This window comes from Salmo trutta, chromosome 1 (assembly GCF_901001165.1).
Source record: "Salmo trutta chromosome 1, fSalTru1.1, whole genome shotgun sequence".
Taxonomy (NCBI): Eukaryota; Metazoa; Chordata; class Actinopteri; order Salmoniformes; family Salmonidae; genus Salmo; species Salmo trutta.
In genome coordinates this window covers 65,283,831-65,308,856 of record NC_042957.1, presented here as the reverse complement: position 1 = coordinate 65,308,856, position 25,026 = coordinate 65,283,831, and the positions used below count along the sequence as shown (strand labels likewise).

Below are 25,026 nucleotides of genomic sequence, written 5' to 3'. Positions count from 1 at the left end.
ATTCACATTTTCCTATAAAATATTTGTTTTATTTGAAGACTATTTAGTTCCAGGTGATCTCATCTCTGTAGAGCTGCTGCCTATACTGTCTGGCAAAATGACTATTTTAGAAGTTCTTACTATTGTCAGGTAGAGATGGAGTACTTGCTTCGATGCGCTATGCATCCCTCGATCACGCATTCTTCAGTCTCTTATGCAGCAGGCATAAAAGAAACAGACCAGACAAGTAGGTGCGCACTGGATTATGGTCATTGTAGTTAATTATCACGTTTTCTGTGCAAAACTATGTAGAACACTGGCCTGCTGGAATCTACAACTCCCTACTACATCGCACAGTTCAGACATGAACGGATTTATCTCTGGAGAATCTGCAGGGAAATATGAACAATGAGCTCACAGAAAAAAACTACATTGAATAAAAATTATTGGACCAACTTTGGTCAGTTGTTTAAATACCAAAAAATAACCAATATTTCTGTTAAATCGGTCAGCACTAACGCTAACACACAATTGTCTTTCTATCCTCGTGGGGATTTAAAATGTATTTCAATTCAAAATCTTATTTTCCTTAACCCCTAAACCTTACCCTAACCTCTAAGCTTAAAATAGCCGTTGTCCTCATGGGGGACATCGGAAATGTCCCCACGAGGGAGAATGTTCCTTGTGGGGATTTCAGGTCCCCACGAGGATAGAAAAACAAGACCACACACACACACACACGTCCCCAGTTGGTTAGACAAGTGTGAACACACACATAATCCCATACACACTTGAAAAAAAACAGAGCAGAGCATTTTCATTTCATTTGAAAAATATACAATTTTAATAAAGGCTACATCTCTTTATAATAATAATAATTACAATAATTAAAGTACCGAGGCGTCTTTCCAATGGAGATCTATAGAATAGAATGCATCATTTACAGTTTTAATACAAGTGGAACAAAAACAAAAAAAGCCATGAAAAATATTATAAAACAAACATGATTACAAGGAGATAGTAAAAAGGCATAGTAATAAAATCTCTTTTGAACATAAAGCCCCTTGTGAAAACCAAGGGAGTAACATACCCTGATAACAGGGTAGTAACACGGTAAAGGGATCCATGTAGGCACAGCTACTGTACTCAGTAAAACACTACGGCTTCCTCTCAAACGCCACCCTATTACCTACGGAGTGCACTACTTTTGCCCTGGTCATAGGAAATAGGGTGCCATTTGAGACGCAACATCATAGTGTGTGTTAGCATCATAACCTCTTCCTCTGGCAACGCAGGGTTAACAAGACACACAGGAGAGACCGGTCAATTCAACACAGAGGCGTAAATACCACTAACATTTGTGGGGGGACAAAACATTTTTTGGAGGGGGGGGGGACTAGTCTCCCGAAGGCAGACATGGTCGTACTCATTAGGACACGTATCAGAACCGGTTTTGCTAAACAAAATGAAAATGTGCGTTTCTTATTGGACAGATCCAGGAAAGGTAGTCCCTCCCTGTTTGTCAGTTTTCTTCCGTTAGGCCTAATGAATACACCCTAGATCGGTCGTTCTGCTCAGAAGCCTGGACATCAAGGAACGAGGGGTGGCTATACACAAAACAACTGCTGAGCTTTGCTGGTATAGATTCATTTGGTGGGCTTGTCTTTAACAGGTGGAAACCTGTGTTAGCATGTTTCTGCAATTTGGGGCAGCTTGGTGCTCTGGGACAGGTTAGGGCCAGTTCGGGGGTAGTGTTGTCCTAAGTGTGGGCTCTTTCCCTGTGCAAAGCCTGGGCAACAAAAAGGCACTGAGACATGAGACTACAGAGCTGTGGTACCTGCACTACACCATACTGTGAAGTTAGTACAGGAAGTCACTGACTGATCAGAACAGAAACCTCTGCCACAGGATTGGTTGACAAGGCAGGAAAGGGGAGGGCGGAAAACGAAATACTTTGCATTTGAAATATTGGAGATGACATCTCCCAATTCTCCAAGCAGCTTGTCCATCCACAGGACTATGGGGAGGGGAGTGACATTTCAATAAATAATGAATAAACTCTTTACATTTATCAATACATCATTATATATGTCCATCTGCATATACATCTAGGGTTGTTGGTAGAGGCAGGCTCAGATAGGGCACCAGTCCCAACTGTCACCTCTCAACCTTTCACCTCTAGCAGTCTCTCAGGTATCAGAGGTTCCCGCCTACTCCCTCAGACAGTGGTCATTCAATTCACGTATAGTTCCTGAAACCCAACACCCGTATCCAAACCCAACCCACAGTCCACCATTTTCTCCTCTTTCATCTCCAAGACGATGATGTTTTTGTTAAATAATTCTGTAAAGCAGAGTGTTGATGGCTCCTCCTCTCTCCATCCTTCATTGGCCAAGCATCTTCAATAGAATCTCCAGTCATCAGTCCTTAGCTTTAAGACTCTCTGGTGGAACAGGGGTGTGAGGTGTCCATGGAGTGTTTCTGCTCTATATTCCTCTGGTACTTCTGGAGGGGTATCAGTCCATCCTCTCCACCTTGCCCAGGATCTTCCCCTGGTACCTGGGCAGAACAGAGCTGTCATCCAACACCTCCTCGAACACAGCTCCACACTTAAACTCATCACTGGCCCTCTTGAAGTAGTACCTGTAACCCAGGAGGGGAGAGAGGGGGTTAGTGACAACAGGTCAATCATCTGTACGGCCAACACAACCAGACCATAGAAGACCTGGATTATATTGAACAGTACGCTATCCAACACGTACTATTGAACAGTACGCTATCCAACACGTACTATTGAACAGTACGCTATCCAACACGTACTATTGAACAGTACGCTATCCAACACGTACTATTGAACAGTACGCTATCCAACACGTACTATTGAACAGTACGCTATCCAACACGTACTATTGAACAGTACGCTATCCAACACGTACTATTGAACAGTACGCTATTAAAACACATACAGGAACAGTACTATTGAACAGTACGCTATCCAACACATACAGGAACAGTACTATTGAACAGTACGCTATTAAAACACATACATGGAACAGTACTATTGAACAGCACGCTATCCAACACATACAGGAACAGTACTATTGAACAGCACGCTATCCAACACATACAGGGAACAGTACTATTGAACAGCACGCTATCCAACACATACAGGAACAGTACTATGGAACAGCACGCTATCCAACACATACAGGAACAGTACGCTATCCAACACATACATGGAACAGTACGCTATCCAACACATACAGGAACAGTACTATTGAACAGTACGCTATCCAACACATACAGGAACAGTACTATTGAACAGTACGCTATCCAACACATACAGGAACAGTACTATTGAACAGTACGCTATCCAACACATACAGGAACAGTACTATTGAACAGTACACTATCCAACACATACAGGAACAGTACTATTGAACAGTACGCTATCCAACACATACAGGAACAGTACTATTGAACAGTACGCTATCCAACACATACAGGAACAGTACTATTGAACAGTACACTATCCAACACATACAGGGAACAGTACTATTGAACAGCACGCTATCCAACACATACAGGAACAGTACTATGGAACAGCACGCTATCCAACACATACAGGAACAGTACGCTATCCAACACATACATGGAACAGTACGCTATCCAACACATACAGGAACAGTACTATTGAACAGTACGCTATCCAACACATACAGGAACAGTACTATTGAACAGTACGCTATCCAACACATACAGGAACAGTACTATTGAACAGTACGCTATCCAACACATACAGGAACAGTACTATTGAACAGTACACTATCCAACACATACAGGAACAGTACTATTGAACAGTACGCTATCCAACACATACAGGAACAGTACTATTGAACAGTACGCTATCCAACACATACAGGAACAGTACTATTGAACAGTACACTATCCAACACATACATGGAACAGTACTATTGAACAGTACGCTATCCAACACATACAGGAACAGTACTATTGAACAGTACGCTATCCAACACATACAGGAACAGTACTATTGAACAGTACACTATCCAACACATACAGGAACAGTACTATTGAACAGTACGCTATCCAACACATACATGGAACAGTACTATTGAACAGTACGCTATCCAACACATACAGGAACAGTACTATTGAACAGTACGCTATCCAACACATACAGGAACAGTACTATTGAACAGTACGCTATTAAACACATACATATATTCAGCAAGACACATAATGAAGATAATGTCATGTGGATTCAATATGATCCGGTTTAACCTCAGACTGTGTGCTCGTCTCTTTTCCTTCATTAAGCCCTACTCCCCTACCCCAGATAAAGGGGCCATTGTGCAAGGGGCCAGAGAAGACGGCCACTGAGGTCAGAGGTCAAGCGCTAGCCTCCCCCCAGCCCTTTGGACTCGAGGGGAGGAGAGAAACTCCTGTGATCTACAATGCATCAACAACACTTCACGCTCAACTAACCCTCAGACTGAACCAACGGCTTCTGTATTATAGGGGTGGTCTTTGATAGTCTCTGGTTCTACAGGGGCTTATTGGATATAAGAGGGTCTGGACCAATTCAAAATTCACCCGTTTCCTCTCATTTCATCAGTCCTGCACTGGTACTGAGCTTCTCCAGCTCCTGACTAACTGGTTATCATTAGGCCCTCAGTGAAAGGACCCCTTCAATTAAAGAAGGCTCAGATTTTGGGTGCCTGCAAGTCTGCCTGTTATAAACCCTGACATCATATTTTGTCCTAGTCACGGCCCTTCCCTCTGTGAGAGCTCTATAGGACGCAGTAGAAGGGTCCCGGTAGGCAGCCAGGGAGGGGGCGGGGTCATCTGATCTAAGCAGCCAACCACCTGAGGGGGTACCTCTTCCTGTCAGCCATGATGACTACACTGGCCCTGTTAATGACCCCCTTTACCCCCCAAAACTACCTCCCTTCTTTTTAGAGGAAGAGGAACCAGCGGGGGAGGAAGGGTAAGTGCTGTATACCTCAGCCATTAACTCTGTAATGGAAAAATGCCTCATTTTGCCCATGTGTGGGGTGGTGCACATTGTGCTGAAATTCCTAAAGCTAGTGTTTTACGAGACGGGCTGACCAAGTCATACAAACAATGCTCGTAAAAATGAGGAAAAACATATTTTAAAAAACAAAAAAAGTATTCGCAAACACACACAAAAGGGTGTTCACTAATAAAAAGCAGTCTCCATTTGAAACACAGGAAGAGTTCACTAAACGGGGTACAGCGGGGTCTCACACAGCTTCTATTAAATCAGCATAACAATACTCTGACTGGGGAAATAATCCATTGTTCTCTGGCGAGACACGTATGAACTGGGTAAACAAGAGGACATGAAAGAGAACTAAGACACGCTGATAATTGTAGCCTTATTTTTGAGAAGGGGCTCTATCCTTCTCCAAAAGACTTCAAAGGAGCATGGATCTTATTTGCTCAAAGAGGGAACGAGAGAGAGAGAGAACTATTTCCATTGGAACATGTTTTATGTGGCAGAATTTTCAGTGTGCAACATCTGGCAGCAATATTGTCTGGCAGGGCCTGGCCGTACTGTTCTTTGTTGAACGCAAGCCATGTTCAAATGACCCAGCGCCACACATTCTCCCCCCTGCTACTGCTATTAAAACCATAAGCTTTGAATCCCCCTATCCTCCCCTCTAACAACGCGGATGGTTTGAGAGAAAGACAAAACAATCAACTACATAGACAAGAGAGAGGATGTCCACTATGCAGCCATGCTTCTCACGCCTTAGACCTAGGTTCACATGACCTGGCCAGGAAAAACTCTGGACCCGAGCTACAGCCCTAGAGTGTTCCCTTGCTCCATGGTCTAAAAGAGAAACTGAATATGTGTGATGCATTTCCATTATATCCCTACAAACCATCCGTCTGTACTAGTTATGAACCAATGCTTGACTCGATACCATTCGTGTAATCCAGATCACATTGGAACAGAGTTGTCATCTAAACGGTGTTGGATACACCTCTAATAGTGAACAGGACCTGGAGTATCCCAAACAAGCATGTCCGATGTTTAACAACACGCCATTCAAACAAACCAAGCCTGAAATATGAATAATACATTTCCCAGAAAATGTTGCCGACGTGTAAAATCACACACTCTGACGCGCTACAGTGTGTGTCACTCTGTGTCACTCTGTGTGTCACTCTGTGTGTCACTCTGTGTGTCACTCTGTGTGTTACTTCAACGTGCGTGCACTTCAACGTGCGTGCACTTCAACGTGCGTGCACTTCAACGTGCGTGCCTTTAAAGCAGGCTGCCTGATAGCATCGGTGAGGAATTTGCACGGCTGGCCGTGTGTGTGATTCTTTGTTGGTTGAAATGAAAGGGTCCGGGTTCAAAGCGTGCGTATTAAGTGTGCCTCGCCATGGAAACCAATACCAGATGGGACCCAAAACACGCCTCACTTCAAATTCTCTCCCTCCCTCTCCTCTTTCCTGCAACCCCCCCTTCCCCCCACCCATCTCTCATTCTCTCCTCTTCCTTCGTTTTAACCACAAACACAGGCATATCTACACACACACACACACACACACACACACACACACACACACACACACACAGAGTATGAAGTCAATACTCCAACTCATGTGAGCATTCAGCCTAACAGAATAAAGTCGAGATAGAGTTTCTAAAGACCCTACCTGGGGCGGCAGGCAGCCTAGTGGTTAGAGGCGGGTAGCGGCCTAGCGGTTAGAGGCGGGTAGCGGCCTAGCGGTTAGAGGCGGGTAGCGGCCTAGCGGTTAGAGGCGGGTAGCGGCCTAGCGGTTAGAGGCGGGTAGCGGCCTAGCGGTTAGAGGCGGGTAGCGGCCTAGCGGTTAGAGGCGGGCAGCAGCCTAGCGGTTAGAGGCGGGCAGCAGCCTAGCGGTTAGAGGCGGGCAGCAGCCTAGCGGTTAGAGGCGGGCAGCAGCCTAGCGGTTAGAGGCGGGCAGCAGCCTAGCGGTTAGAGGCGGGCAGCAGCCTAGCGGTTAGAGGCGGGTAGCAGCCTAGCGGTTAGAGGCGGGCAGCAGCCTAGCGGTTAGAGGCGGGCAGCAGCCTAGCGGTTAGAGGCGGGTAGCTGCCTAGCGGTTAGAGGCGGGCAGCAGCCTAGCGGTTAGAGGCGGGTAGCCTAGTGGTTAGAGGCGGGTAGCCTAGTGGTTAGAGGCGGGTAGCCTAGTGGTTAGAGCGTTGGGCCAGAAACTGAAAGCTTGCTGGATCGAATCCCTGAGCTGACAAGGTACAAATCTGTCGTTCTGCCCCTGAACAAGGCAGTTAACCCACTGTTCCTAGGCTGTCATTGTAAATAAGAATTTGTTCTTAACTGACTTGCCTAGTTAAATAAAGGTTAAATACCAGCTGGGGAGGAGATCTGGGAAACTAATGGAGCTATGAAGACACTTTGTGGGGGGCTGATTTTCTAGTGTGTGTGTGTGTGTGTGTATGTGTGTGTGTGTCCTTACCAAGCTGGTCATAACAGTGACCTAGTGTGTGAGATTGTCAGACTGTGTATGCATAAATGTGTGTGTGTGCGTGCATTGAATGTGTGCCGTAGTGTCCCTTCTCCATACCTGTAGTGTCCCTTCTTGCGGAGCTGTTCTTTAAAGTGTCCCAGTGTGAGGCTGTGTGTCTTCATCCGCCTACGGTAGGGAATCTCCTCACCACAGAAGAAGTAGGTTACCTCTGTCTCACTACCCATGGCTGAAGCAACATGGGAGCCTGTTGTCACCTGCTGCAGCCTGTTGGTCTCTCTCAGTCTGAGGGGGAGAGAGGAGAGGTGTGAACACCGACTTACTTCCCCCCCATATAAAACAACAAGCATGCTTGGTGGGTAGTAGCCATAGCTACACAGAAAGAGAGGAGGGGGACCAGGGCAGGAGTAAAGGCTGGTATATGATCTACAATAATTCATTCTAGAAAAGACTGATGGTTGACTAGAGAGTAGATAACATCTGTCTAGAAAGAGGAGAGAGGTGTGTGTGTGTGTGTTCTCTGCTCCCCTTCAGCCATGTCCAAGGCTCTGTAGTGTTACTTCAGAAGGAGGAGGCTAACTAGGGCCTGTTCTGTTCTAGAACTGCTCTCTGAAGGTCAGCCAATTCAGCACCATGAAAGACGGCTCTGCAGTCAGGGGGAAAGGACTACCACACACACCCCCCCCACCCCCCCCGGGAGGTGGAAAATAAAAAAACTGACAAGGTTGGCCTCTTGAAAATGGAACTTGATGTGTTTGTGTGTGAGAATGCATATCTTCCTCCCTCCACATATGTAATATCATGTTAGTGAACAGAGGAGGAGGAGCGAGATGAGGAGGAGGAAGATGAGCAGAGAGATGAGGAGGAGGAGAGAGAGATGAGAGGAGGAAGATGAGCAGAGAGATGAGGAGGAAGATGAGCAGAGAGATGAGAGGATGAGGAAGAGGAGAGATGAGGAGGAGGAAGATGAGCAGAGAGATGAGAGGAAGAGCAGAGATGAGGAGGAGGAAGACGAGCAGAGAGGAGAGGCGTACTCTTCTGTTTGGAGAGAAGCAGCAGGGCTGGAGCCGGGACCAGGGGTGAGTGCAGGGCTGAGGGGGGATGGCACTGGACAGGGCCCAGCGGGGGATGAGGCTGGACAGGGCCCAGGGGGGGATGAGGCTGGACAGGGCCCAGCGGGGGATGAGGCTGGACAGGGCCCAGCGGGGGATGAGGCTGGACAGGGCCCAGCGGGGGATGAGGCTGGACAGGGCCCACTCTGGACAGGCATAGGGCGGCACTTCTCTCTCTGGAGGCTGGATGTAGAGTGTCTGGTGGGGAGAACAGAAAACAATAGAGAAACGTTATTACAGTACACTGTGGTAGTACAGTCTCCAGCATCACACATATACTATCTAACCACAGACAGGTTTCAACACAGTAGGAATCACAATGGTATAGTAAAACAACTGATCAATGCATGGGAGTGTCAATATGTACTCCACTGTCTACAGGGAAAACTAGAACCAACGGTTTAGTGAAAGTATCAACATCTTCCTTGTGGTGTGTCCGGGTCGGGGTGCGGCTCCTACCTCTGTTTGGGGGGTTTGGAGACGGAGGCCTCCTCTAGTCTGCGACAGGCCTCCTCCAGCTGGGACAGGGTGTTGGGCGGGGGCAGGGGGGGCATGGCCGGGTCCTGGATGAAGGGATGGGCGGGCTGGTGGGCACGGAGATGGGCGATGGCACCTCCGCCGCCCCACGTGTGTGTCTGGTTGGACGCCGCTCCGCCACCATAAGCCTTCTTAGTGCTCTGGGTACTGTTGGGCAAAGATAAAAACAGCCAATCAGCATGGAGAATGGAAGGAAGCGGGAGGAGACAATTGTGGGGAATGTTGGGAAATGTACTTTGCATGCATATAAAATGACTTTGGGATGTGATTGTGAAACGAAGTGATGAAAATTGTGTTTAAATGTACTGAGAGGACTACAATAAATAAGTTGTAATGAAAGGAAAACAAGTGAAGGGAAATGTAGTTCTGAGGCATTGGGAGAGGACTACAACAGGAAGTGGAGAGGCTAGACTGCCCTACCTGTGGGGTTTGTGGTGCTTGCCCTGCCGGTCACTCTCCAGGATCCACTGCCACACGTTCTGGGAGCGGTCTGTGCTGTCGCTGGGTAGCTGGAGGGGCACGACCTCACCCCCCTCTGTTGCCCCCTCCTCAGCCCCCGACCGACACCCCCCTCGGGAAAGGGAACTGGAGCGCCCCATGTTGGACTCTGTGGGACTGCTGCCACAGGACGCCATCTCCCTGCCCAGGCTGCGACTGCGTGGGTAAGGGGGACCCCCCTCCGCCCCTCCAGACCGCACCGGGCACAGACACAACACCCTCTGGGCTGCCTCTCTCTCCATCTGCTCCTTGCTCTTAGAACCGGCGTGGTGGTGGATGTAGTGGTGGTGGATGTGCTTGGTGCTGCTGCTGGGCCTGCCCAGGGAGAGGGCCCTTCCTGGGGTGAAACCTACTGAGAAGCCCCCTAAGCTGGAAGTGCCACTGGGGCTGGAGGCCCCAGGTGGGACTAGGGGCTTGAGACAGGGGCCTCCCCGGGAAAGAGTCCTGTGCTCTGGAGAGCAGGAGTGGGGCGAGTGGCGGGCCACGGTGGAGGGGGACTGACAGCCAGGGGTTTTTAGGACACGGGACAGGTGGTCGTCCAGGATGGCCTGGGGGTCCTCGTCGTTGGGGCCAGTGGGCTGGAGGGACAGGGGGTGGGGGGGAAGCAGGGGGGCACTACTGCCGGGCACCTCAGCCTCGTCCCTCTCCTCCTCCTACACACAGCCAGAACAGAACGGTTAAGTTAGGAGAGATCTCAATGGCATACACACATGGACAGGGAAGAAGAACAGTATTGAATGACACAATTAGACCATTGCCATAGACCTCTGAGATAAGGATTCCCACATCTATAAATCCAACTAGTAATTCATCCACACCTCCTGCATCTGCTGCAGCCTCTCTTCCAGGGAACTCATGGTCTCCTGGTCTCTTCTCAGCCGCTCCAGACGACAGATGAGCTGAGACGCAAACGCTGCCGGCTCTACCGGTGTCATCTCCTTAGGACATCTCTGTGTCCGCTATGGAGGGAGAGAGGGAAGGAGAGGGAAGGAGAGAGAGAGGAAAGGAGAGAGAGAGGAAAGGAGAGAGAGAGGAAAGGAGAGAGAGAGAGGGAAGGAGAGAGAGAGGGAAGGAGAGAGAGAGGGAAGGAGAGAGAGAGGGAAGGAGAGAGAGAGGGAAGGAGAGAGAGAGGGAAAGAGAGAGGGAGGGATGGAGGGAGAGAGGGAGTTAAGTTAAGAGCTGTAACAGTTAAAGGAGGGGTCGGTGTCCAGATCTGTCTTCCACCTGAGCCCTCTCCTCCTCTCATCCCCCCATCCCTGCTAGCCATCTCCTCCTTGCCCCAGTGCCCCCTCCACCCCTGGCAGTGCCGCCCCTGGGCCCTGGGTCTGTGGTGGCAGTTGGTTACACTCCTTGGAGCCTGGGCTCTCTGCGTGTTCCCTCTGTAGTGCAACCAAGCCATCAGCGCTTCCCTCTGAAGTCTGTACACTTCAAAGGGCCCTCGTCAAATATCAAACATTCACTAGGGGAGGGAGAGAGAAGGGAGGGCAGTGGCTTTACATCTAGGAATAAAAGTCACATATCGACAGGGGGGGAAGGAGGAGAAGGAAAGGGAGGATTAAAAGGAGAAGATGGGGAGATGTGTGCAGGCAGCAGGGAGGGAGGGAGAGATGGGGGAGAGATGGGGGGAGATCAGAGCGGAGCTGTTGCACACTGGGCACCTCTGAGGTACAGTAGAGTCATTATCCCCCTTGTGTGTTATTTTATCATTGGGGCTTTCTTGATTCCTCTTCCTCTCTTTTTGTTCCTTCCATCTCTTTGTAGTGGAGATGAAGAGAGAGAAGACAGACAGACAGACAGACAGACAGACAGACAGACAGACAGACAGACAGACAGACAGACAGACAGACAGACAGACAGACAGACAGACAGACAGACAGACAGACAGACAGACAGACAGACAGAGGCTGTCTGCCCAGCCCACGTGTCCGGAGGCTCTTGCTGCATCATGGCAATGGCAGCTATCCCCCAATCAGAGGGGAAACAAAAACAAGAAAGGGGAGCGAGAAAGGGAGGGTGAAAGAGCACAAAGATGGAGAAAGAATCTGGGACTCTTAAGAAAGCATACATTTGTGAGGAGAAGAGAAGGGGGTCAAAAAGTTTGATTCAACTAGCTACCGATGTTGCTAGTTTGGCCTTCCCAAAACTCATTTTCCCATGTCTCCCCTCTCCAACTCTCTCTTTCCTTTCTTTTGGCCTTTCCAAAGCCCGTCAGTTACCAACTCCCCCCTGACACACTCCAACTCTTCCCTCAGATCCCTAGTTTTAGGGGTGCAGCCTGAAGAGGGAGAGGGGCAGGGAGGTGGGGTTGTGGAGGGGAAAAAGGGGGACAAGCACTGTTGGAAGTTGTCACTTTCCTCTGCGCTTGCTCCATTCATCCTCTGATCACAGCGCTGTGTGTGTGTGTGTGTGTGTGTGTGGAGGAGCTGGCAGTTGATTCTAGAGCCTCCAGATAAAGCCGCGAGAGAGAGGGAGCTCTCCTTCATCTCTCCATTCTGTGTATATTTTCATCATCAGTGTGTGAAGAGAAGACACTGGTCTTTAGAACGCACCGGATAAACAGCTTAGAAACAGTCTCCTGCAGACTTCAAGGACCCCAAGGGGGGTGTGGGTTACAAAGGTAGCGAGGGGGTGGTGTGTGGGGGGGGGGACTTTGACATCTGCTTTGCTCTCAGATCTTTGTTGTTGTAGTTGTTGAATGGAAGACATGGAATAGAGTTGGTGGTACTATACATAGAACTGCAGACCTGAATACAGACCATGGAAATGGATGTTGCACTACTGAGAAGCACTAATAAGTGGGGCAATAGGACATTTGTGTGTGTACACTTACAGGGAAGGCAGGTAGGGAGACTTGGCTGTTCATCCTCATGTTGCGCTGCATCTCTCTCTGCAGGTGCTTCTTGGAGCCCAGCTTGTAGGGAGGGATGCCATCTCTGTCACGGAAACGCACAGGATACACAGGTCAAACAGCCAATCAGACACAGCAATACAACACACACCCAACCAGGAAACAGCTCATTGGTCACCTAATAGCTATTTCAATCACCCCCTATTTAGCCCAGATAAAAAATACAATATATTTCAGGTCAATTCTGAATCTGAGGTGTAGTGAGCAAGAGGTGAACATTGGATAGGGTTTCTGCTAGGTCTCAGGTCAGTGTGTCTGACAGAGTAGGGGATTTCATCTGCCCTAAAACTGACACTCATCTCCAGCCATGGCTCCCTGAGCAGTGGGCACTTCACCACACACCCCTGCACTTCCTTTAACTGAGCCCAGAAAGGATCACTCGGCCCTCGAGGAGAGCTGTGCCAGGCTTTAGCTGTTAGCATTCATCACCAGCAGTACACACAAAGTTAGCATTAGCATCCCACCATTGACTTGCCCTGGAATCCCACTGAAAAGACTAGTCTAGAAGCAAACTATACTGTTTGGAATGTGCACACACAAACCCACTGATCAAAGTGTCAGTCCTACAGAGAGAATGATCATAACATGTAGGCTAATAAAACATCACAGTCAAATCTCTCCTCTCAGATCACCCTCCATATACATTCTGCAAACATAGTATAGGGCCCACTACGCCTGGACAATCCAATCCACACAGAGCTCTTTTAACCATGCCTATGGCTGACCTAGTCAAAATACAACTCTGTCTGATCTAGTATTGCCTTAAGGCACTTCGTTCACACCAACCAACCATGAGCAAAACCCAGTGTTTCTCTACCGGGCCAGGCGAGCCCTGCCCTATAAAAACGCCAGTATCTCAGTGACCTAGCCTAGCCAGTAGTGCACCCGACCACCACTTGTCTCACTGTTGCTTTGAAAGCTTTGAAATCCCACAGTTATGCGCATTGCCCCCCTCCCCTCACAAACCGCTCCAGTCTTCATTTGGCAAGCCTGGCTCTGATCTCCCCACATCAAAAGGCTGGTTTGTGAGATAAGGTAATGTTTGAAGTCTGCGCAGCTGCATTCCCCAGCGTCCAAGCAAATCCATAAATAAGATATAAACCCCCCCTTTTTATTTTCTTTATCTAGAAATGAGATTAACATTTTTGGTGTGCCGCCCAGCCTTTTTAACCGTCATAAAGACAGAGATATTCTAATCTTAAATGAGAGTAAAAAAAACAAAAAAACAACCAGGAAGCTTGTGTGTGGCTTTGGAGGCTTTCATCTCCGTCGCTGTTACTAGGCCTGTACTATCAAAGAGTACGGCGCAGGATACTAGGCTTGTACTATCAAAGAGTACGGCGCAGGATACTAGGCCTGTACTATCAAAGAGTACGGCGCAGGATACTAGGCCTGTACTATCAAAGAGTACGGCGCAGGATACTAGGCCTGTACTATCAAAGAGTACGGCGCAGGATACTAGGCCTGTACTATCAAAGAGAACGGCGCAGGATACTAGGCCTGTACTATCAAAGAGTACAGCGCAGGATACTAGGCCTGTACTATCAAAGAGTACGGCGCAGGACACTAGGCCTGTACTATCAAAGAGAACAGCGCAGGATACTAGGCCTGTACTATCAAAGAGTACAGCGCAGGATACTAGGCCTGTACTATCAAAGAGTACGGCGCAGGATACTAGGCCTGTACTATCAAAGAGTACAGCGCAGGATACTAGGCCTGTACTATCAAAGAGTACGGCGCAGGATACTAGGCCTGTACTATCAAAGAGTACGGCGCAGGATACTAGGCCTGTACTATCAGAGTCAGAGTACAGCGCAGGATACTAGGCCTGTACTATCAAAGAGTACGGCGCAGGATACTAGGCCTGTACTATCAAAGAGTACGGCGCAGGATACTAGGCCTGTACTATCAAAGAGTACGGCGATCTAGGCTGTACTATCAAAGAGTACGGCGCAGGATACTAGGCCTGTACTATCAAAGAGTACGGCGCAGGATACTAGGCCTGTACTATCAAAGAGTACGGCGCAGGATACTAGGCCTGTACTATCAAAGAGTACGGCGCAGGATACTAGGCCTGTACTATCAAAGAGTACGGCGCAGGATACTAGGCCTGTACTATCAAAGAGTACGGCGCAGGATACTAGGCCTGTACTATCAAAGAGTACGGCGCAGGATACTAGGCCTGTACTATCAAAGAGTACGGCGCAGGATACTAGGCCTGTACTATCAAAGAGTACGGCGCAGGATACTAGGCCTGTACTATCAAAGAGTACGGCGCAGGATACTAGGCCTGTACTATCAAAGAGTACGGCGCAGGATACTAGGCCTGTACTATCAAAGAGTACGGCGCAGGATACTAGGCCTGTACTATCAAAGAGTACGGCGCAGGATACTAGGCCTGTACTATCAAAGAGTACGGCGCAGGATACTAGGCCTGTACTATCAAAGAGTACGGCGCAGGATACTAGGCCTGTACTATCAAAGAGTACGGCGCAGGATACTAGGCCTGTACTATCAAAGAGTACGGCGCAGGATACTAGGCCTGTACTATCAAAGAGTACGGCGCAGGATACTAGGCCTGTACTATCAAAGAGTACGGCGCAGGATACTAGGCCTGTACTATCAAAGAGTACGGCGCAGGATACTAGGCCTGTACTATCAAAGAGTACGGCGCAGGATACTAGGCCTGTACTATCAAAGAGTACGGCGCAGGATACTAGGCCTGTACTATCAAAGAGTACGGCGCAGGATACTAGGCCTGTACTATCAAAGAGTACGGCGCAGGATACTAGGCCTGTACTATCAAAGAGTACGGCGCAGGATACTAGGCCTGTACTATCAAAGAGTACGGCGCAGGATACTAGGCCTGTACTATCAAAGAGTACGGCGCAGGATACTAGGCCTGTACTATCAAAGAGTACGGCGCAGGATACTAGGCCTGTACTATCAAAGAGTACGGCGCAGGATACTAGGCCTGTACTATCAAAGACTACGGCGCAGGATACTAGGCCTGTACTATCAAAGAGTCAGAGTACAGCGCAGGATACTAGGCCTGTACTATCAAAGAGTCAGAGTACGGCGCAGGATACTAGGCCTGTACTATCAAAGAGTATGGCGCAGGATACTAGGCCTGTACTATCAAAGAGTACGGCGCAGGATACTAGGCCTGTACTATCAAAGAGTACGGCGCAGGATACTAGGCCTGTACTATCAAAGAGTACGGCGCAGGATACTAGGCCTGTACTATCAAAGAGTACAGCGCAGGATACTAGGCCTGTACTATCAAAGAGTACGGCGCAGGATACTAGGCCTGTACTATCAAAGAGTACGGCGCAGGATACTAGGCCTGTACTATCAAAGAGTACGGCGCAGGATACTAGGCCTGTACTATCAAAGAGTACAGCGCAGGATACTAGGCCTGTACTATCAAAGAGTCAGAGTACGGCGCAGGATACTAGGCCTGTACTATCAAAGAGTCAGAGTACAGCGCAGGATACTAGGCCTGTACTATCTAGGGCTCTATACCGGTGCTTTGATTAGGCCTGTCTAGATATACACTGGTCAGGCAGTCAGAAAGTTACAGACTGGTATCATAAACTCTTTATAGCTGCTATACTCTACTAAACCTTCTAAACCACTCCCTTGGCTGTAAAATAGTCATTTCTATTCCAGACAGGATTCTTTAGCTAGGTCGTGATTCACAGGAACGACCGTTTGCAAGTTAGCAATTCCAGTGATAGGTGTCATGTGATCAAAAGGCCCAAGGTCATCCTGAACAGCTGACTTTAAGACTACATTACTGTCAAAGACAGGTGATGAATGAAGATATCCCATAAAGGCTGTTTACCATCGGGAATAATGTCCCCGGATCTAGTCTACTTAAGGGGTGGCTCTACCATAGGCACCAATGCATTAGCATCTGGGTCTGGTCTACTTAGTTCATTGACTTTATATGAACCAGAGAAAAAGGAGCTCATGAAATGTATTGCTTTCTCTCGTGTCTCTGATTACGGCCATGTGTCATGAGAAACTACATCTCTCCCACCATGGCAACACTTCTCCTCTAAATCAGACTCCAAACATACTGTACTAGGGAATGGGGCTGGAGCCTGCATTGGAAGTCTGGGGTCTAGGGCCTAAGGGGGTGCTGAACAGAGGTGCAGCCTAATGGTTTGAGCCAAGGCTAGGGCCTGGGGATGAGGTCTACAGGCCATCCTGTCCCTGGTCTGGTTCTACTCTGGCCAGTAGGCCTCTGAGGTGTCAGGAGGAACAACCAGACTCATTTCATCCCCATGGGGGGGCAGCCTCCTACTCTCACATCCCCTAGTAGGGCTGTGTGTGTGTGTAGATTGGGGGTCTCAAGAGGGTTCCCTAATCCTAGATTCCAGGTGAGCTGTACCGAGGCCTAGAACCGCAGAACCTCCTTAGAACCCCTCAAAGAGGAGCGAGCATCAGATGACAGCCTCAGTTTGTGCGACAGAAACTCTTTCCATACACTCCATGAGTTTGTCTGAAGGTTCCCATGGCCAGTTGTGCCTCTCGCCCCCACAGAGACCAGGACAAGTCAGGAAAACCACAAACACTGTTCAGGTTCGGTTAAGAGGCTCTGAATCAAAACTCTTTCCCAGAACGTTTCCAAACATTACTTCCCATGACACCCTTCCCACAATAGTAACCATCAGTATACTCCAAACCAGAGAGGCTACAGTCATTTCAACACACAATTGAAAGCATTAACCTCTACTTACACACTGCTGTCGGTCATGGACATGGAGTCGTCTGTCATGGCGTCGCTGGACACTTCGCTGTCGTTGGTGCTGGTGGCTGGGGCAAATGAGCCCACATGGTACGGGCTGACCGGGTCCCCTCGCCTGTGGGACCTACACACACACACAACAATGCAGTTTAAATACGTGTCAGGTAGCAATACATCAGATATACACTAGTACCTCTCATCTGTTTAGACCAGAGCTAAGGCCATAGGGCGCATCTCTCTCTTCTTGTGAAATAAGAGAAACTAGGTGGAAGATATTTGGGGACCTATGCTGCCAACTTGAAGCAGGGGGAGAGTGGTACAGCTGTGTGTGTGTAAGTACATTACCAGGGCGACCAGGACACTGGCCTCTCTGGACACCCTATAAGAGGACTGTGTTTGAGGCTTTGGCTGCTATAGCCCACTGCTAGTAGGAAAGGGGAAAGGGGGATACCTAGTCAGGTTGTACAACTGAATGCCTTCAACTGAAATGTGTCTTCCCCATTTAACCCAACATCCACGTCTTCGGTGCCCAGGGAACAGTGGGTTAACTGCCTTGCTCATGGGCAGAACGACAGATTCTTACCTTGTCAGCTGGGGGATTTGATCCAGCAAGCTTTTGGTTACTAGCCCAACGCTCTAACCACTAGGCTACCTATCATAGTCAAACTGGCCCTAAAACTGACCAATCCCTCTAGCTGTCTCTCACCTTATTGGCATGGGAAATCTGTTTACATTGCCAAAGCAAGTGAAATGGATAAACAAAAGTGAAATAAACAATAATAATAAAACTCTTGCTTCACAGCCCATCACCTCCTGCTGTGAGGCATTCCTCCCCAAGCAGAGGAAACTAAGAAAGGGGGAATGAGAGAAGAGGAGGAAGACAGGGAGAGAGAGAACCTGAGCTCACAGCCAGGTAAGAGAGGGGGAAGAAAGAGGAAGCATGAGAGTGTGTAGGGAAAGGAAAGAAAGGAGAGAAGAGAGAGAGGGGAAGCAGGGCCTCTTCTTTATGAGCAGCCCACTGGCAGGAGAGAGCCAGAGAGTTAGAGAGGAAGAGAGAGAGGGGCCCAGCATGACTAAAGCCATAGGCCCCAGCTCCAACCTGACCTTCAGAGGGGCTTGCAAACACACAGGTATTTAGTACAGCTGGCCTCACATCTCTCCCTCCCTCTCTCACCCCCTCATTCATTCTTTTGCTTTCTTTCAGGAAGAGACCCCCCCCACCCTCCTCCCAGTCCCCACGACCCCTTTCTGCTCTCTCTCCCTCTAAAGTACACCTAGTCCCCACATCCCAGCGTTTTCAAAGGGAACAGATAAAAGTGGGGAAGAAAAAGGAGAGAAAAAAGGAGAAGGGGAAATCAGAGGAGAATCACAGTAAACAAGTGAGAGTGGTGAAAAGAGAGCGAGGGAGAGATTGGGGGTTAAAAGAAAAAACATTGAAAGAGAGAATGAGTCTGCTGTCGCTGCTCAGTGGTTTTTGAGAATAATCTGATTCAGGGAAAAGCAATGAGTTCCACATGCCAGGGAGAGGAAAGCAGCTAGAGAGGTAGTGGAGGGGTGTCCCTGACTCCCTAACAGTCTGATTCAAAACACCACCTAAGCAGGTGATGGAATAATGGAGATCGGTCTGAACTGAAGCCTCACTGGGACACGAACCCATGTCCTTCTCAATCCTCCTATTGGGCCGGCTGGGTTGTCAACATGTTCTTCCTGGTCCCTCCCCTATAGTGTGTTGATTCTATTGACACTTTCTAGCCCAAGCAGACACACAATCCAGCCAAAACCACTAAGAAGGACCCCAATTCCCCTCCCTGCAGGCCAAACACCAGTCTGGCACCAGGGCTCTAAAGCCTGATAGACTCCCTCTTTAGAAATGTTAAACTTAAGTGGTTCGTCTGACAAGTCAATGGCCATTGATTCATGACAACCATCTGGCCTTGGGTTGGGCCTCATCAGCTGATTCAGGTCCTACTGCGACCCTCATCCATATACAGACCAGCAAATCAATGGCTTGTTGGATTAGCACATTGCAAGTTGTCATATTTCACTCCCCTTAAGATAAGATAAATACAATCTATGTTTATATAGGAGCAGTAAGGAGAGGATACAACTGAGGTATGTATATGAATAAATATTCACCTGTAGCTACGTGGTCTACATTCTGCAAAACAACCCTCCCTTTTCACCCACTGAACATCTGACATGTATAGATATTAGATACATATATGACCATGAAGTCCAGATAAGTGAAACCGAACCACTGCGCTGAAGTGGCTCTGAACAAATGACTAGCCTACCATTTGTCATGTTTGAGATACAAGGAGATGTATCCCTATCCTTAGACATGGCCAGAGCAGTGTGTGGCTGAGGCACAGCAGAGCAGTGGCATCATGTATTACTGGCTGACAGGCTGGGGCCAAGGCCAGGGTGTTCTGTTAACTTCCCGTGGAAGACGATCCCTCGATCTGCTCAACTATTTCAAAGCTCCGGAAACAGAGGCAAGCCAGCAGAGGGCTGCACTCAGTCTAGAGAACACCATTTATACTACACACACACACACAGAGAGAGAGAGAGACCAAGAGGGGGAGTGTGTGTGTAAAGTATCTCCCAAACAAAGCTAACAAGCAAGGTGAGATGAAAACGCATCTGGAAACTGTCTGTTTTGAGACAGTATATGCTCTTTAGATGTTATATCCTAGTTATTATCCATGACTTACAAAGCCCCATTCACACTAGGCTAGTCACTGCATTCCCCAACATTTCCCTATTAGTTGGCTATAGTAGGTGAAATAGGAAGGGACCAGTATCTTACCTGTACCCCTTCTCCATCACCTCCACCGTCCTCATAGACACTGTTGCCCTCAGCGCCTGGGCAGAAAGGCCAACCACAGAAGCCAGCGCTTTGGCTTTGAAATCATTACAACTCCACTCCTCTTCCTCATTCAGAGTGGGCAGGTACCCACAGACCAGCTTCAGGCTACCTAGCCCGTTAGGGTTCACATGAGCAGGGTTCTCGCCCCCGCTCCTCACATACTCGAGGTAAATGTCCGAGGTCAAGAACATCTGGTAGGGGCTCTCCTCCATGCTGGTCTGGATCTCGGTCTGTGCCTGGTCGAACATAGCCGAATCAATCTGTTGCTTCTTGATATTATCCCGAATGAAGGTTTTGGTCGCAGGCTTGAGCTGCTTGGCGACTACGCTGCTGGTGTCAATATAGCGCTTGTAAATAGCTTTGGCGACTCGCAGCGTTTTGGTATCCTTGAGGTCCATCTGCCTGAAACCATTACAGGCGAACCAAAAGTCTAAAGTGTCGACGCATTTCTCGCGCTCCAGGAATGTCCTAAAAAGATGAGCACCGTCTTGGTCCCCAAGAAGAGAATGCAACGACTTGGTCCACCGGGCTAGCGGCGAATCCGGTGACGCGCTCCCCTCGGGTTCCCCAAGTCCATCCTCGTTCCTCTTCGCAGTGTAACCGGGAGGCGCGAGCAAAAGCGCTTTGACCGGGGTACCCTGGGGTCTCATCATGGCGAGTTTGCCGGGGTAGCACGGCAGCACCTCGCCCTCCTCCCCCGGGACCGGGGGACGGGGAGCATCTTCTCGGAAGCTATTGGCGATATGGTCCGATATAAGCGCTCTGCTCATGGCTCCGAAGGCAGCAGCAACAGAAAACCTGTGCGTTGTTCGCCTCCTCCGAGCGCTACAACAATCTCCTCACTCTCTCTAGTCAGCCGGGGAGCTTCTCTGCCAGTCTTCTCTCTGAAACAGAAGTATTGATCTAATCAAACTCAGATCCACCGCAAACTTCAAAGGCATGCATGCAGTAGAAGTCTTTTCAGAACCTTTACACTTTCAGAGAGAGAGAGAGAGAGAGAGAGAGAGAGAGAGAGAGAGAGAGAGAGAGAGAGAGAGAGAGAGAGAGAGAGAGAGAGAGAGAAGAGGAGAGGAATGGTGCGGAAGATTTACATAAATACTCATTGGATTTTATTTGGCGTGCTCACTGACATCTTCCTTAGCCAATGTTGGTGTTGAAAGTGATCATTAACATAACACGGTTTAGCATAAACCCATAAAACAGCCAACAGAGTGAGTGATGCTTCTGACGAGCTTGAGTTCCCATCATCTCGCTCCACTTCATTAACTGCATAGGAAAACTATAAATCCAAGACCACAGAAACATCTTCTGTGCGGAAATACCAAGTAGCCTGGATGGAATACAATAAAAGTGCAAAAGACAGATATTTGTACACAATAGCATACCGAAGATCGATATTAGTGAGGCTGTGTTCTCGAGAACACCTCAACAATTAGCCGGTCACCAAGCCCAATCTGATCCTGAACACGCCGCAGCACGTCCAGTACACCACCAACAGACACCGACCCACAACGACGCGTGCACGCCACTTTCCGCTCACTATTTGCTTATCACAAGCGTCACAGAACAGCGAAACGGTCCAATTGAAAAGACTACACAACCCTAAACATATTCAAGAGACAGACTAACGTTACTAAACTAGGCTACAGGACATGCTTTGAAAACGTGATGGAAAGCGTTGATATAGAACTGAACTTGCCTTTTGAAGTAGGCTAACCAAGCTGATTTCTGCTCTACCAACATCATAAACCACAAATTGATAAAATCATTTTTAAAGGCCTCCGAGAAACAAGCTATGTTCCACGAGAAACAGGCTATAGACCTGGAAGCGGAGCGGACTACGGATGGCTGCTAAACGCTACATCGTAGCCTCCGATCAGAAGCTGCAACAATATCACCTTTCAAATTTGTAACAATTGTTTTGCGGCGAAAGCGAATAAATCGCCTCAATCCAGCCACCGAAATAAAACAGCCGAATCGAGATCCTCATTAACCTACATCGCCGTTTATATTCTGCACCAGATAATATAAATGTGCAACTACCTAATTCCATAACGCTCTTGTATCTTTAGTGGGTAAAATAGGCTACATTACTTCATCCAACCACACAGAAAAGTATTCAGATCTCATGGGGGGGAGGAATTCCAAATACTTATATCGTGATGAATAGTCCTCTAAAAAGCGTATCAAAGTTTAGATAAAGTGCCCAAATACTTATCACAACGAAAAATAATCGCACAACACACCAAATGATAGTTTGCTAGAGAGAGAGCTCAAACAACTAAGTTAATTGCATACAGCCACATTACTTCAAAGAAAGTCAACAGAACATCAAAGGAACTCCAATGGGGCCAGCGCGAGGAACACTCTTGTAACTTACCATCGATCCACGAGTTCGGTCTTCCAAAAGTATCCGTTTTTTATCCACAGAAAAATAATCCACAATAGTCGATTCCACGACAGACCCCTTTACAGTCCGATTTGTTTCGTGTTAGTTGTAGAAAGAAAAATGTAGTTTTCCAAGGGGGGGAAAAAATACTGCTTAGTTTCCCCCTTTTCTTTGCAAATGTTTCAGTCTGCCATGCCATACCGTAGGTCTCTCCTGTAGGCTATTCCAATACGTTCTGGGCTCAGGGTAAAACAGCGCACTTCAAAGTGAACAACCGACAGCCTCGTCCCGGAAGCTACATAGAAAACAATACTCCCCCTTTCCCTTTCAAAAAGAACACAGCGCATTCAAATTCACCGACACATATTCATCCTTTATCTTTTCATGTTTTCAGAGGCTGGTGAATTGATGGCCGCGGTGAAAAAAACTAAAAACATTCTAATAATTTTTACTGACGATTTTACAGATCACAAAGTTACGACAAAGTTTCTAGGACCTTATCAAAGACAAGACATCTTGAGCCAACTCCCTGAGGCTTTGGAACGTCAGAAGTAACAGATCTGCCGCCCCAATAGCATTATCCCTGCAATCCCTCTGTTGCTACATACACTTTTAAAGACACAGGCCTCTTTTCTTTTAAAGACTCGAATAGTTTCCTGATTAACCCATTTCTATCTTTGGGATGCGCAAAAGACACAACGTTGTGTTGGCTATCTAATCTGGTATACAATTTCCCCTGGGTAATTCTAAAATGCCAAATTATCAAATAAAAACGACAATCCATAGATGCCATGTGGTTGAAATGCATGTATGACATACATGTCAGCAGCACATTTTCCACAGCTCCTTCAAGTGGCCAGGTTGGGTAAAGGTATGATATACACATGGGTTATTAAAGGTGCAATTTGCAATAGTTACTGCTATTCTATGTTCATTCAATTAACAATATAATATAACCCATTGGTCATTGAAGATTATAAACTGAGTGGTTCGAGCCCTGAGTGCTGATTGGCTGACAGCCGTGGTATATCAGACCATATACCACAGGTAAGACAAAACATGTATTTTTACTGCTCTAATGTATTGTTGGTAACCAGTTCATAATAGCAATAAGGCACCTCGGGGGTTTCTGATCTATGGCCAATATCCAGGCACTCCGCAACATAAGAACAGCCCGTAGCCGTGGTATATCTCCTCGGGCCTTATTGCTTAAACATCATTTCTTAATGTCTCATGAGCTTAGAACTGCCTTACCCAATCATAACTGAAAAATATGAGTCTGTTTTACTCCATGGTTTACAGCTTGAAAATACGTCTGTTTAAAACTATTATGTTGATCTCACATTAGAGAAATCTTTCCTTTAGTCAATGTAGGATTAATAGCTAGGCTATATCATATGGATAGAGTGGACCGCAGAGTACAACCACTACGTTTGATTTAGCATTCAGCTTCTCTTCTCCTTTTTATCAATCATCTCCTTTCTATTAATGTCCCATTTGCTCTACAACCCTGGCACACGAGGCTACCTTTTATACCAATGATATCAATGCCCGGCTTTATACACCATTGAAAGGGGGGAGGAGGAGGAGTATGATGGAAGGAGGAGGGTGAGTATGTGATGGGATGGAGAGAAGGCCCGTAGTAGACAACCCAGCCATTCTACCCATAATGCCCTCATTGACTGGCGCAAGCAGCTGTGGGGCCTGTTTTGTCTGTGGCAGACAGTCAGACAGTGGTTTCAAGGACATCTGGATGTTACTTTATAAGACTGTCTTGTTTGTCCCCTCTGGGACTCCATACAGTGATTAGTAGAGCAACTAAGTACGCTGTAAACTAGTCTTTGAACAAGATGGCTGACTAGGTCAGTGTTTATTGGGATATCCATGCAGCTCCTTCTCAAAGCCATTGGCTGTGCTGATGTTCTATCTATCCCTTCTCACTCATAGAACATTAACCCAACACCATAACCCTTTGTTTACCATTGGTGGTGTAACAGTGGGGGGTGGGGGGTGGGGGGGGGGTGGGGTGTAACCTAACCTCTGACAGTAAATGCACAGAGATAAAACCCCATCCCCATGGAAATAGCCCCTATACCTCCTACCACTGCCAGGGGCCAGATGGGCCCCCGTGTCCCACTCAGGACCTTTGATATGGCAGGGCCACCTTCGAGAACACCTCAGTCTCCACCTTCAGGCCCTACTGAGCCTGACCTCTATTCTGACCTGGAACAGAGCTGCCCTGGCCCTAGTGACCCCTATTCTGCCCTGGCCCTATAAAACGATACATAACAGGGGGGAGGAGCAGGGAAGGGTTAGCTACCCCTGATGTTTTGGTGCTTTTATGGCTGTGGGTATATTGTATCCTGAACAGCTCTGACCTGTCCTCCCCATGCTAGCTACCGGCCATCTCAGCTTTGTTGTAAACTCCACACTTAACAGAGAGAGAGAGTGTGTGTT

At 47.9% G+C, this 25,026-nt stretch overlaps 1 protein-coding gene across 1 annotated transcript; it reads right to left on the bottom strand.

Moving 5' to 3' along the window:
- Positions 1-799: 799 nt before the first annotated feature.
- Positions 800-23,147, bottom strand: LOC115205333 (axin-2). Its single transcript, XM_029771178.1, has 10 exons — positions 22,561-23,147; positions 20,121-21,064; positions 17,304-17,435; positions 12,478-12,580; positions 10,466-10,606; positions 9,570-10,300; positions 9,072-9,296; positions 8,535-8,810; positions 7,600-7,785; positions 800-2,622 (listed from the first exon to the last, which is right to left on the bottom strand). Exons 2-10 carry the CDS (start codon positions 20,948-20,950, stop codon positions 2,496-2,498), a joined length of 2,751 nt encoding a protein of 916 aa, XP_029627038.1. The 5' UTR covers positions 20,951-21,064; positions 22,561-23,147; the 3' UTR covers positions 800-2,495.
- Between the last annotated feature and the right edge of the window lie 1,879 nt (positions 23,148-25,026).

Coding starts and splice junctions, on each gene's coding strand:
- LOC115205333 (XM_029771178.1), bottom strand. CDS start 20,950: ATGAGCAGAGCGCTTATATCGGACCATATCGCCAATAGCTTCCGAGAA. Junction 7,786..8,534: donor GCTTCTCTCCAAACAGAAGA/GTACGCCTCTCC, acceptor TCTCCCCCTCAG/ACTGAGAGAGACCAACAGGC. Junction 2,623..7,599: donor CGCAAGAAGGGACACTACAG/GTATGGAGAAGG, acceptor CCTGGGTTACAG/GTACTACTTCAAGAGGGCCA.